The sequence below is a fragment of the Lissotriton helveticus genome, chromosome 11 (genome assembly GCF_964261635.1).
Source record: "Lissotriton helveticus chromosome 11, aLisHel1.1, whole genome shotgun sequence".
Lineage (NCBI taxonomy): Eukaryota > Metazoa > Chordata > Amphibia > Caudata > Salamandridae > Lissotriton > Lissotriton helveticus.
This window is the reverse complement of record NC_136072.1, coordinates 1156288750-1156303367: the sequence shown is the minus strand read 5'-3', so window position 1 is coordinate 1156303367 and position 14618 is coordinate 1156288750. Positions and strand designations below refer to the sequence as shown.

The 14618-nt window shown below is 51.6% G+C and overlaps 1 protein-coding gene across 1 annotated transcript in view; it reads right to left on the bottom strand.

Annotated features, from left to right (window-relative positions):
* Positions 1-14618, bottom strand: part of PPIL2 (peptidylprolyl isomerase like 2) — a 361075-nt gene that overhangs the window by 72673 nt on the left and 273784 nt on the right. The window contains exon 13 of the mRNA XM_078667958.1: positions 9123-9212. Within this exon, the coding sequence (XP_078524084.1) occupies positions 9123-9212 (90 nt within the window). The remainder of the gene's footprint in view (positions 1-9122; positions 9213-14618) is intronic.

The window sequence follows — 14618 nt, the reverse complement described above, 5'->3', positions numbered from 1 at the left end:
TCAAGGAGGGGGTCTGTCGAAGAGCCAGGTTTTGAGGTTTCTTGCGAAGATGGGGAGCGATGTTGTCTGTCTGAGGTGGAGCGGAAGGGCGTTCCATGCTTTGGCCGCGAGGAAGGAGAAGGAGCGGCCTCCCGATCTGGTCTTTCTGGTGCGGGGGACCACAGCGTAGGAAAGCTGGGCTGATCGTAGGGTCCTTTGGGGTGCGTGGAATTTGAGTCGGCTGTTCAGGTATGCTGGTCCGGTGCCGTGGAGGGCCTTGTGTGCGTGGGTGAGCATCTTAAAGGTGATTCTCGCCTCGACAGGGAGCCAGTGGAGTGTGCGCAGGTGCTGGGAGATGTGGCAGTGTTTTGGCAGGTTGAGGACCAGTCTTGCGGCGGCGTTCTGGATGTTCTGTAGCTTGCGGATGAGGTTTTTGTTTATTCCGGCGTAGAGTGCGTTGCCGTAGTTGAGTCTGCTGGTGACCAGGGCGTGAGTGACTGTCTTTCGGTGTTCGAGGGGGATCCATTTGAAGGTCTTACGAAGGAGGCGGAGGGTGTGGAAGCAGGAAGATGAGACAGAGTTGATCTGGCGGTCCATTTTGAGCTCGGAGTCCAGGATGATTCCCAGGTTGCGTGCGTGGTCTGTGGGGGTTGGCGGGTTTCCGAGGGCGGTGGGCCACCAGGTGTCACTCCAGGCGTCGGGGTTTGGGCCCATGATGAGTACTTCTGTTTTGTTGGTGTTTAGTTGTAGGCAGCTGTTTTTCATCCATTTGGCGACGGCTTCCATGCCTTCTCGAAAGTTGCGTCTGGCGGTGTTGGGCTCGTTGGATAGGGAGAGGATGAGCTGGGTGTCGTCTGCATATGACACGATGTTGAGTCCGTAGGTTCTGACGATGGGGGCAAGTGGAGCCATGTAGACGTTGAAGAGCGTCGGGCTGAGGGAGGAGCCCTGGGGGACTCCGCAGGTGATAGGTGTGGGGTCCGAGAGGAAAGGGGGGAGTCTGACCCGCTGCGTCCTGCTGGAGAGGAAGGAGCAGATCCAGTCGAGGGCCTTGTCCTGGATTCCTGCATCGTAGAGTCTGCGTATTAGGGTGCGGTGGGAGACTGTGTCGAACGCCGCTGATAGGTCGAGGAGGATGAGGGCTACTGTTTCTCCTTTGTCCAGTAAGGTGCGGATGTCGTCTGTTGCGGCGAGGAGGGCGGTTTCCGTACTGTGGTTTTTTCTGAAGCCGGATTGGGAGGAGTCGAGGATGTTGTGTTCTTCAATGAATGTGGCGAGTTGGCTGTTGATGGCTTTCTCGATGACTTTCGCTGGGAACGGGAGCAGGGAGATGGGTCTGTAGTTTTTGATGTCGGTGGGGTCCGCTGAGGGTTTCTTTAGGAGGGGGTTGACCTCGGCGTGTTTCCAGTCGTCGGGGAATGAGGCGGTCGCCAGGGAGCGGTTGATGGTTTGGCGGAGCATGGGTGCGATGGTGTTGGCGGCTCTGTTGAAGATGTGGTGGGGGCAGGGGTCCGTGGGGGCCCCTGAGTGGATTGACTTCATTGTCTTCAGTGTGTCTTCGGTGGTGAGGGCTGTCCAGTCATCAATCGCTGGTTTCCGGGTGTCGGGGGTGGTTGGTGAGGGTTCAGTGTGTTGGTTGTCTTCGTCGAAGTTGTCGTAGATGCTCTTGATTTTGTGGTGGAAAAAGATGCTGAGTTTGTCGCAGAGGTCTTGTGAGGGAGGGATGTCGGTAGACTCGCTGGTGGGTTGGGCGAACTCCTTGATGATGCTGAAGAGTTCCTTGCGGTTGTGTGCGTGGGTGGAGATTCTGTCTTCAATCGCTTTTTTCCTCGTTTCTCTGATGAGTTGATGGTGGGCGTTGGTGGCGGCTCTGAAGTTGTTGTGGGCTTCTGTGGATTTGGTGTTTCTCCAGGCCTTTTCGAGGCGGCGGCATGTGCGCCTGGACTCTCGAAGTTCGGTGGTAAACCATCTGGCTTTCTTGGCACGGGTATTGTTGTTTTTCTTGAGGGGGGCTATGGTGTTGGTGCTGTCCGAGATCCATCTATGCAGGGTTCGGGCTGCGGTGTTGGGGTCGTCGTTTTCCGCGATGGTTGGGGTGGAGTTGTTGAGTGAGGAGGTGAGCTGGTCATCGGTGATTTTGGTCCAGTTTCTTTGTGGAAGCAGGTGCTGGTGTCTGTGGATGGTGGGTGTTCTGAAGGTGAAGTGGACGCAACGATGGTCGGTCCATGGGAGTTCGGTGGTGTGGCTGAAGGTGATGGAGTTTCCTGTAGTGAAGAGGGGGTCGAGGGTGTGTCCTGCTGAGTGCGTGGGCTCGGTCACGATCTGGCGGAGTCCAATGTTGTGGAGGTTGTCCAGGAGGGATGTGGTGTTGGGGTCCAGTTGATTGTCGAGGTGGAAGTTGAGGTCTCCCAGCAGGGTGTAGTTGGTGGATACGATGGCCTGCGGGGAGATAATGTCCGTGATGGAGTTGGCGAAGGGTCCGCGGGGTCCAGGGGGTCGGTAGATGAGGGTTCCTCGAAGGGCGGCGGTGGGGCTGGCCAGTATCTTGAAGTGAAGGTGTTCCATCAGTTCTGTGGACTCGTCAGGGAGTGTGCTCAGGCGGAGGCTGGATTTGTGGACGATGGCGATTCCTCCTCCTGGGTGGATGGGGCGGTCCTTCCTGGAGATCTTGTATCCTTGGGGGATGGCGATGGCGATGTCCGGTCCCGAGGTGGTGTTGGTCCAGGTTTCGGTGAAGAATGCTACGTCTGGGGTTGGGCTGTCGAGGAGGTCCCAGATTTCTGTGGCGTGTTTGTGGAGGGATCGGACGTTGAGGAGGATGCATTGCAGGGTCTTCAGTTCGGTTGTGTTCTTGTGGGCGGGTTGTGCTGGATCCGTGTTCTTGGCGGTGCTGCAGGTGTGCCGGCAGCGGTGACAGCTGAAGGGGCCATGGGTGTCGGCTGGTGATGCTAGCTTGCAGTTGTTGCAGCCTGGGTTGAGTGCGTGGAGTGCTGCTGGGTCGTAGCGTTGGCGGGGCGGAGGTCCAGGGTTCCTGGTGCTGGTCGCGGACGGGTCGCAGACGGGCGCAGACGTGCTTGCCTTTGATGCGCCTTCGGTGCACCAGCGGCGCGGTCGGGGAGGGCTGGACAGCTGGGAGGCGGGAGCGGGGAGGGGAGCTGGATTGGGCCGGTCGTGCTGGGGGGGGGGTGGGGCCGCGGGGGCAGCAGCGGCGGGGAAAGGTAAAGGGAGGAAAGAAGGGATAAAGAAAAAAGGGAAAATAGGCAGAAATAAGGCACAAAAGAGCAGAGATGCAGAAAAGAGCAGAAAGGTGAAAGATAGAAAGTGTAAAAAAACGAGTGAAAACGAGAGAAGGAGCAGAGGGAGAGAAAGGGAAAATGGGCAAGAATAAGGCACAAAAGAGCAGAGGTGCAGAAAGGTGAAAGATAGAAAGGGGAAGAAAACGAGTGAAAACGAGTGAAGGAGCAGAGGGAGAGAAAGGGAAATGGGCAGAAATAAGGCGCAAAAGAACAAAGGTGCAGAAAGGTGAAAGATAGAAAGGGGAGAAAAACGAGTGAAGGAGCAGAAAGAGAGAAAGGAGACAGAGGTCCACTGGACCACCAGGGATGAGGCGCAGGGAAACCTGCGGGTGGAGGAGGGCCTCGATCACCAACACTCAAGAGTGCAGGGGCAGGGGCACCTCACTTAATGGTGGAGCTACGAGGGTGGGAGAGCAATTTCACTGACAATGAGTCAGTGGTCTTGCTCGCCTGTCCCCGCAGTGGCCGCCATTAAGTAGGGGTCGGGGAGGGCTGGACAGCTGGGAGGCGGGAGCGGGGAGGGGAGCTGGATTGGGCCGGTCGTGCTGGGGGGGGAGGGGCCGCGGGGGCAGCAGCGGCGGGGAAAGGTAAAGGGAGGAAAGAAGGGATAAAGAAAAAAAAGGGAAAATAGGCAGAAATAAGGCACAAAAGAGCAGAGATCCAGAAAAGAGCAGAAAGGTGAAAGATAGAAAGTGTAAAATAACGAGTAAAAACGAGAGAAGGAGCAGAGGGAGAGAAAGGGAAAATGGGCAAGAATAAGGCACAAAAGAGCAGAGGTGCAGAAAGGTGAAAGATAGAAAGGGGAAGAAAACGAGTGAAAACGAGTGAAGGAGCAGAGGGAGAGAAAGGGAAATGGGCAGAAATAAGGCGCAAAAGAACAGAGGTGCAGAAAGGTGAAAGATAGAAAGGGGAGAAAAACGAGTGAAGGAGCAGAAAGAAAGAAAGGAGACAGAGGTCCACTGGACCACCAGGGATGAGGCGCAGGGAAACCTGCGGGTGGAGGAGGGCCTCGATCACCAACACTCAAGAGTGCAGGGGCAGGGGCACCTCACTTAATGGTGGAGCTGCGAGGGTGGGAGAGCAATTTCACTGACAATGAGTCAATATATGGTCAATATATGGGAACTGTTTTGCTAAATTAAGAACACCTAGCTAATTTCAACCTCTGTTTAAATGCAGATGTCCTCTCAGGTGAGTAGAGGAGTTGGGAGGACGTAGGCCAAAGGGGTCATATTCAGATCCCTTATCAATTTTGAAAAAACACAGACTGTGTGACTGAACATGGTTAGGCACCTCAATTTCAAAGTACATCCGTTAATTTGTGATTTGTGCACAACACATCCGGAGCTCGCTACACAAATGCTCCACTGTAAAGACAGGTACAAAGTTTTAAGGACAAGGATGGTGCACCAAAGATAAGTCCAGAGAGTTTCAGATTTTGTCAAAATTAAGTCCTTTATTTTTCAATTTCTAAAAAGCCTCAGCCAACGCGTTTCGTTCCTTGCGAACCTTCTTCAGGGCATCAGTCTTCTAGAACATAATCTGGTCGACATGAGGTAGTTCCTGGAAGTAACCACAAAGATTTGGCGTCGAGCGTTTCGGTGGTGCTAAATGATTCAAATGCCACCTTCTTCAGGACATATATATTTGTCTCTCTTAAGATCAATTAAAACAAACAACCACTATTCGTGTGTGGTGGAGATTTCTAATTTCTCCTTTTCAGAATTCAAGAATGCCCCATGGTCTTTCAGATCAACCGTTATTTAAAAACTTCCTCAATGCAACTCCTCTAATGTTGCGTAGTTGGAGTAATCAATAGGGGCAAAAGGCCTTCAATGTGTGGCGGGGGGTGGGGGTTCAGAGTAAAAAAGTTTGAAGACCTCTGGTGTAAAAGGTGGGTGCCGGCGCAGACACAGGGCTCGGACTGCGTCGCCTCCTTTTCTGTGGCAGGATGTCGATCTTATGAATTCTTCTCGGGGATCATTTAACCTCTTAAAAATGTTTCTCCTAAACTGTGGAACTGTAAGTAACAGCAGGAGTTAAGTGGGCCAGATCCGTTGGGGCTCTGAACTGGCGTTGGCAAGGGTTACTACGGGCCCCACACTGGTTCCTGCGGGCACCACACGGGTTCCTCTGGGGTCCACACGGGTTCCTCTGGGGTCCACACGGGTTCCTCTGGGGTCCACACGGGTTCCTGCGGGGCCCACACGGGTTCCTGATTCCTGCAGGGCCCACACGGGTTCCTGCGGGGCCCACACGGGTTCCTCTGGGGCCCACACGGGTTCCTGCAGGGCCCATACGGGTTCCTGCGGGGCCCACACAGGTTCCTGCGGGGCCCACAAGGGGCCAGCGAACCTGGGCCAGCACCTGCTCAGAACCAGCTCTGGTGCCAGCCAACCTGGGTCAGCACCTGTTCAGAACCAGCTCTGGTGCCACCGAACTTGGGCAGCTCTGGGGCCAGTGAACCAGGACCAGCACCTGTTTAGAGCCAGCTCTGGTGCCAGTGAACCCGGGCAGCACCTGTTTAGAGCCAGCTCTGGTGACAGTGAACCCGGGCAGCACCTGCTCATTACGAGCTCTGATGGGAATCTGGCCAGCTCACATTTGCAATCATCTCTTCTGCATTAAAGGTCAGGGGGTGATCACTTTTCCTAAAGAGTTCCTTGAAAACCCCAAAGAGGTGAGACTGCACCTCTTTCCAGCTTCAGAGTCGCCACCTCTGGGCGCTGACGTCACTTCTCACGAAACCACAGCTTTTCATGTTATCGGCACAGGTGTCAAGTGTGATACCGAGAGAAACACCTGAGAGTGGCCCCAGGGGAAGTGCATTGAAATAGACTCAGGTGGAGGAAGGGCCCACGGTTCGTGGCAACGGACCAGGGTTGTAGGAAGGAGTCAGAGTGATCTATGAACCGAACCGGAGTTCACTCGGGCTGTGGCCTTCCACTGACCCTCTGCAGTCAGTGCCTTGTGTTTGGGACACATACCTGGCACAACTAGGGTAGGTGCCGTACATGAGCTGTCTGCTGCTCGAAAAAACATTCAACGTAGCGCTGGGCAAGGATTCGGGGCGCTTGCTAGGCACTGCACTTTGCCTGCCCACCTGCAGGCTCTGAAGCGCCCCCATTGGTGGATGACTGTGCAAAGTGAGCATACAAGCGCTGCGAAGCCGCCTCCCATCTCCTGCACCCAGGACAGGACAAGTCAGGTGGCTCAGTGAATCTTCAATGAATGCAATAATATGGACCTTAAAGAAAGTACATTGTATACATGTAGGTTCTTATATTTTAGAAGCCTGCTGCTAGATTACCCTCACCTTAAAAGTGTTTTAACCTGATGGGTATATTTCAGTAAATGCTGACGAGGTCCATATTCATACAAACGAATGGCAGGTAAGAAAAGCTCAGACAAGGAACCTGGGGAGGGGTACTGGTCAGACATCACATCAACCAGTCATTTCTCGGACTCTCCCTCCCCAGGAAGACACTAAGATTTACCATAGGTGTACAGACCCCAAGCTTCTCCTGTTTATGCCTACAATGCTATTTTAATGTTAGTAAAGGGTCTGTTGGTTGGACTAGCTTTTCTGTGGGTTTTCTCTGAATTGGCAGTACTAGACTTCCAAGCAGTCAATCACGAGAGAGCTCCTCCCTCCCTCCAACCCTGTGATCCATCAACTCCTCGGGGGGAAGGGAAAGATGGACTCCTGAATTGAAGTGGAACATATCCCGATGAAGAGAAGAGAAGAATAACCTAATATGGCTTGCAACAAGATCACACAGTCACTGATAATCTGTCCTTCCTCAATGTTGACCCCTCGGATAATCTACCGTTGCGCTTCAAGAAGCGGATCGTAGCTGACCTGACTCTACAGCCGCGCTTCAAGCAGCGGATCTAATCTGACCAGACTCTCTACAGCGGCGCTTCAAAAGCGGCTCGAAGCTGACACGACTCTACATCCGCGCTTCAAAAGCGGCTCGAAGCTGACACGACTCTCTACATCCGCGCTTCAAGAAGCAGATCGAAGCTGACCCGACTCTACAGCCACGCTTCAAGAAGCAGATCGAAGCGGACACGACTCTACATCCGTGCTTCAAGAAGCAGATCGAAGCTGACCCGACCCTCTACAGCCGCGCTTCAAAAAGCAGATCGAAGCTGACCCGACCCTCTACAGCCGCGCTTCAAAAAGCAGATCGAAGCTGACCCGACTCTACAGCTGCGCTTCAAAAAGCGGATCGAAGCTCACCCGACTCTCTACAGCTGCGCTTCAAAAAGCGGATCGAAGCTCACCCGACTCTCTACAGCTGCGCTTTAAAAAGCGGATCGAAGCTCACCCGACTCTCTACAGCTGCGCTTTAAAAAGTGGATCCTACTGACCCGACTCTCTACAGCTGCGCTTCAAAAAGCGGATCGAAGCTCACCCGACTCTCTACAGCTGCGCTTCAAAAAGCGGATCGAAGCTGACCCGACTCTCTACAGCCGTGCATCAAGAAGCGGATCGAAGCTCACCAGACTCTCTACAGCCGAGCTTCAAGAAGCGGATCGAAGCTGACCACACTCTCTAAAGCCGCGCTTCAAGAAGCGGATCGAAGCCCTGACTCTCTACAGACGCGCTTCAAGAAGCGGATCAAAGCTGACCCGACTCTCTACAGCCGTGCATCAAGAAGCGGATTGAAGCTGACCAGACTCTCTACAGCCGCGCTTCAAGAAGCGGATCGAAGCTGACCCGACTCCCTACAGCCACGCTTCAAGAAGCGGATCGAAGCTGACACGACTCTACAGCCGCGCTTCATGAAGCGGATCGAAGCAGACCCGACTCTCTACAGCCGCGCTTCAAAAAGCAGATCGAAGCTGACCCGACTCTACCGCCGCGCTTCATGAAGCGGATCAAAGCAGACCCGACTCTCTACAGCTGCGCTTCAAAAAGCGGATCGAAGCAGGCCCGACTCTCTACAGCTGCGCTTCAAAAAGCAGATCGAAGCTGACACGACTCTACAGCTGCGCATCAAGAAGCGGATCGAAGCTCACCCGACTCTCTACAGCTGCGCTTTAAAAAGCGGATCCTACTGACCCGACTCTCTACAGCTGCGCTTTAAAAAGCGGATCGAACTGACCAGACTCCCTACAGCCGTGCTTCAAAAAGCGGCTCGAAGCTGACCTGACTCTCTAGGATGTATTTGCTCTAGAATATCACACCCAGATCTCAATAAAACCGGTGCTGGGATATTCTTGAAACAGACAAAAGGTGATGGGAGGAATGCTTGCTGCAAGTCTAACCACTGGCAATCACTCAGGGTAGCACTCAAAGGATCGTTCTTTAGCTCACTTCGCCAACCCAGTTTAGACCCAGCCACATGCAAATCAGTCTTGACCCTGTGCCCGAACTACCATGTCAGGTCCTCCCTGGACCGGAATCCAGCATCCTGGGACCAGTTTCGGGGTATCACCCCTCATCAGCCAGGCTAGCTTGAATCCAGTGCACAGCCAGCAAGGGACCCATATCTGGGTATACCCTGCCAACTTAAGGCGAACTGTTCTGAGGCAACAAATGATGGACGAAATGCTGAATGAATCAAACAATCACCCCCAGTTACAGATCTGGGTTTAATTCATCATTCTTTTGCTCACCATGCAACCCCAATTTGAACCCAGCAAAATGCAAATCAGTCTTGTCTCTGTTCCTGATGGGAACTGTCTAACCCAAACTGCTCGGCCAGATCCTCTCTGAAGTGGAACACAAGCACCCCAGGACCGGCTTCCCCTGATTGGGCCTCATCAGCCGGATGTAGGAGGGATACACTAGACCACGGTGAAGTCTTGCAACCAATGTCATCCTAAGGTGCTTACCATGAAGTTGCGGATGGATCGATGGAAGATGGTGTTGTCGTAGTAGTTCTTCTTGCAAAGCTTTATGAAGTTCTCACAGGTTTTTGGAACCTAGAAATGTAAAACACAGCTATTACTGGGATGGCCCAGGCTGATGAATGCGCCCTAAGGGCAGGGCCACTGGAACTATGCAGCAGGGAAGGGTCAGATTAGGTGGCAGGGTTGAGTAAATTATGCGGCAACAAAAGGCAAATTATGAGGCATAATGCAGTACATTTGCGAGGGTAATATTTGATTTGGTCATTTTTTATAAACAATGACAGAGTTGGTTGCACCTCCTGAGTACCAGTTTATCACCCGATTTTAGCAATAAGCAACAGAAATGTGGCCAGTCAAGCATTGCAAAGGGCCTTCCACTGTGCAGTAACACGTGTTGCTATGTTTTTGTAACTTTTTAACGATTTGTGCTAGAAACAAAAAGTTATTTTGTTAAAATATACAGATTCTTTAGCCGTGGATGGATTTTGTGGCAAATGCAGCACGTCTATAACTGTGCGAAAATCGCTGCAACCGCACAATTGCATAATTCCAGTGTCCTTGCCTATCTGGAAGTTTTGTGTATGCAGGTGCAGATTTGATACAGGCTAGAGTAAGCATTAAAGTCAACTGCTCATCAAAACAAGTGATTGTATGAAACATAACCGTAGTTTTGGTGAGGATGGCACCAAAGGGGGGACCCACCAAGGATTCTTTGCCGGGGCATCAGGGACAGGGTGTGGAGGCACCATTTTCCCACAAACGACACGCTGTACTCAAGCAGCGAGCCTTGTGCCAGCTCCGATGAACGTTCCCCTTAAAACTGCCATGCGTCATCCTCCCTAAGAGGCTACAAACAGTGCCCCGCACACTACCAACCAAGATCACCCACAGATATCCACGCACCATCAATACCTGTAAGTGCCAGACACCATTACCCCTCACCAGACTGTGCACCATTCTTGAAACTTGAGCATCCTAAAAGCTAAAAATGCAGCCAAGCATACAGGGAGCTGCTGCCAATACAAAGATGGCGGCACGTTTTTGGTGTCGTACCGGGTGGCTCACAGTGAAAGTGTGCTTCTCAACGTTGATAGAAGCAGGCTGTGATTAGACGCATAGAGAAATGACATCACAGACGAAGTAACTGATGCACGCAAGTTCAGACTTGACGTAAATACACTTGCCCCTCGCGGCGGGATGCCTGGCTTTCACCTTGTGAATACCCTGCCGGGGTATCTCACAGGGGAATACCAGGACGGGTTCCCTAAGCAAGCACCTTGAGACCCTTGGGTGATTAGTGCGCTATATAAATCGAAATACATTTACATTTACTTGCGCTGACAAAAGCTGAAGTTAGATATCCCACCCTCGTCGCCATCATATGTTGTACCCTGTGACACAAGTAGACACTGGTAGCCAAGTAAAGTTCATAAGAACCTTTAATCTATAGCTGGTCCAAGTACATAAAGATGGTACCCAAGTAACCAGTTTGGTAGTCCAGGTAAACAGGCGATGTAGATGTAGAATAGTAAACGGCGCATTGTAAGTAACTTATGCAGGGCACAACAGTGTCGTTTACTCCTACCAAGTAAAGCGTTTCCAAAATCCAGGCAACAGACTATGAGTGCTTGGACAAGGATTTTTCTAGATGCATCCGGAAGCCAAGGAAAAGCTTTTTTTTTTTTTAGGCCTCATTGTGGCAAATCAGGTGCCACGTGTGGCATTGACTTGATCTTTTATGGAGAGGGACTGATCTATTTTAACTCCAAGATTTTCCACCACCTGCTTAGGTGAAGGGGCAGGACCAAGTTCCACGGTCCACCAATCTGTCGACCACAACTCGTTGGCTTTGAAAAATAACATGACCTCCATCTTCTCGCTGTTTAATTGGAGACAGTTCTTATTCATCCAGACAGCGATTTCCCTCAGGCCGCCCGAGTGTTTGTCCTTCACTTTGTCTGGCTCAAGGCCAAAAGAGATGAAAAGTTGAGTGTCATCATCTCCACCCCGCATACTTCCACCATTTGGGTTAGAGACGCTACACAGATATTAAACCGAGTTGGATTCAGGCATGATCCCTGGGGGACTCCCTTGTCTATTTCCATTAGTCTAGACTTGAAAGGGCAAGGCTGACATGTTGGGTGCGATTATCAAGGAAGTCCCCGAGCTAATGTAGTGCCCTGAAGACCAGCCTCGTGAAGTCTGAGAATTAGAATGGGGTGGGAGACCATGTCAAAGGCCGCCAATAGATCCAGTAAAACTAACATGACCGGCGTTCCTGCATCTAAAGAGAGCCCAATGTTGTCAGTAACAGCCAAGGGAGCAGTCTCGGTGCTGTGTAACTCTCTGAAACCCAATTGAGAGGGACCTAAGATCCTATGCTCCTCAAGAAAAGATAATATTTGTTTTTTAACACATCTGTCGAGGGCTTTTGCAAGAAGAGGTAACAGTGAAATTGGTCAGTAGTTGGAGAGGACTTCGGAGTTAGCTGAGGGTTTTTTGAGAAGCGGAGATACTTGGGTGCAAATTCCATTCCTTAGGCATTTTGGCCGTAGCCAATGAGAGATTGAACGTGTCCCCGACTGCTGGTGCCAGACAGTGCGCTAAGTTGGCCATTGTCCTAGAAGGACATAAATAAATCCGACAGGGAGCCTGATTTGGCAACAGCGGGCATCTCCTACACTTGGAATGGAATGGAATGGAATGGAAATTGCACTTGTATAGCGCGTGTCTACCCGGAGGCCTCGTAGCGCTTCAAGCTGAATTCTGGTGCAGGCTCATGGGGATCAACACGTCTTTGCAAACAAGTGAGTTTTTAAAGCTTTCCTAAATGAAAGATGGTTATTGATTTCTCGAAGGGAGAGGGGAAGGGAGTTCCAGTACCCAGCAGCAGTATGGGAGAATGAGCGGCCGCCCCAGCGAGCTTTGTTAATTTTAGTGGTAGTTATCAATTTCAAGGAGCTGGAACGTAAGGCTCTGGAGGGAGCATAAGGGGTGGCTATGGTGTGAAGAATTGCAGGGCCGGTGCGGTGGAAGGATTTGTGCGTAATACACATGGCCTTGAACTGAACTCTGGCTGTTATGGGGAGCCAATGAAGCTCCTTCAGAGCTTTCCTGGCTGACTGCCAACGGGGGATATTGTAAAGTAGGCGGGCAGCACAGTTCTGTGTGACCTGGAGTCTATGGGTCACAGCTACTGGGGCTCCCACGTACAGGGCATTCCCATAGTCCAGGCGAGAGAGGATCAGGGCCTGGACCATGATCCTCCTGGCCTGGAATGGGAGCAGGGGTAGCACCTTGCGGAGCATCTTCATCATTCCAATGCAGGTGGAAGCAGTTTTTGTGGCCTGTACTGAGAAATCAAGTGCCTTATCCAACCAAACTCCCAGGCTCTTAATCTGGGGTTTGGGAGGTGGGGGCGGGCCCAGAGATGTAGGCCAGATGGAGGCTAGGGCAGAAGGAGAAGAGTTGCCCAACAGCATTATATCTGTTTTCTCCCCATTCAGTTTAAGGAATGAGGATTGCATCCATCTGGCCACAGCCTCTAGACAAGGGCCTAAGGTGGAAGAGGATCCCGCGGAGTCGTCCAGTGAGACCACCAATTGGGTGTCATCTGCGTAGGTGACGATACGCACCCCGAAAGGGTGGACTATCCTCTCCAAGGGCTCCATATAGGCATTGAAAAGAGTAGGGCTCAGGGAAGAACCCTGAGGTACTCCACAACTAAGAGGGTGTTTTGGGGAGACAAACTCACCCTCAAACACCTGGAAGAATCTGCCGTCCAGGAATGAGGCAAGCCATTTCAGGGCCGCGCCCGACACGCCCAAACCACTCAACCGATGGAGAAGAGTAGAGTGGTTGACCGTGTCGAACGCGGCACTGAGGTCGAGTAGAATGATGGCTGCCTTCCCTCCCCGGTCCAACACAGTTCTAGCCTCTTCCGTCACCGCCAAAAGAGCGGTTTCGGTGCCGTGTCGTGGACGGAACCCTGTTTGAGAGGAACGGAGCAGACAGTTGGATTCAAGAAAGTCTACTAAGATGTTATTGACGTGCCTCTCAAGTAGCTTGCTCATCCATGGGAGTAAGGAGATGGGACGATAGTTGGCTAAGTTGTTCTGGTCCAACGTCGGTTTTTTTAGCAAAGCTTTTACCATTGCACACTTCCATGGGGGCGGGACGGTGTTGGAGGTAATGGAGGCATTCAGAACATCTAAGATGACTGGGCGGATAACGTCCAAGACCTTGGTAAGCACATGAGGGGGAGCATGGTCATTAGGGGATCCCGAGGTGATTTTAGGGATCAATTTGTCTAATGATACCAAATCAAGTAGTGGAAGTGTTTCAAGTGTGCAGGGGGTAGGGGCAGCAGGGACAGGAAAGGGGATAGATTTATCGTTGTCGTCACCGGTGATGAATGAAGAGTAGATTGCCTGGATTTTCTGGATTTTCTGGATTTTCTGAGAGAAAAAGGTGGCAAGACACTTAAGCTACAGAGCAGCATTCAAAAGCGCACAGGCTAGCCATAGCATCAGGGTGTGGATGACTGAAATCAAGTTCCCTTTTAGATCATTCAGGGCTGGCTAAAGAGTTCTTATAAATTGCGCTGACCATAGCTTCGAAAATGGCAGCTAAGTCGCTACAAGGATTTTGGGAAGCCGCAAGGGTGGAGACACAAGCACGAGGTTTCATAAAGCTGTTTAGAGCTTTATATAACTCTTTAGTGGAATTGCCCGCACTGGCAACCATGGAGCTAAATTGTGCTTTCTGTGCAGCCTTGCTCAAGATATATGCCTAGCCTAGTCCGATATTCTGCTATATCCTCTGAGGAGTTAGTAAGGCGCCATCTGCTTTCCAGCTGTTTGCAAATCAACTTTTCCTGAGTCAGGGTGCCAGAGTTCCAGAGAGCTTGATCTCTGAAGGAGGCGTGTATAGAAGTCTTGAAAGGGGTCATTTAATCAAGAGTGGTTGTGATGGAGTCATGGTAAGCCGACAGAGCCGAATCAACATCAGAGTAGGATGGAAATGAGGGTACCTTAAAGATCTCATTCAAGGAAGATGGGGTGACCCAGTGCCAGGGGTGCTGAGGTCTACGGAGCTCTTTCCTAGGTTTTTCTGGGGCACTCTTACATGGGATAATAAACTTGATTAGATGACGATTCGACCAAGTAGGAGGAGGTTCACATGTTACTTCCAAAACATTAGTAACAAGCATTGGCATGGCCAATAGGTCTCGCCTTTGGGATCTTATAAGTGCTTAGCCATGCAACAGTTTATGTTGTTGCACCAAGGATATTGTGCTGGATAACTAAACACTTAGAAGTGTGGCTCAATGGTTAGAGCGGCAGACCCTGATGCAGAGGTCTAGCCCGGGACCAGGGTTCAATTCCCCGCCTCGGCGGGTCTTGGGCTCAAAAATTCCACGGACCTGATAATTCTCGCTTCGGTGCCTATTCCAATCATGGAGTCCCACTCTGCAAC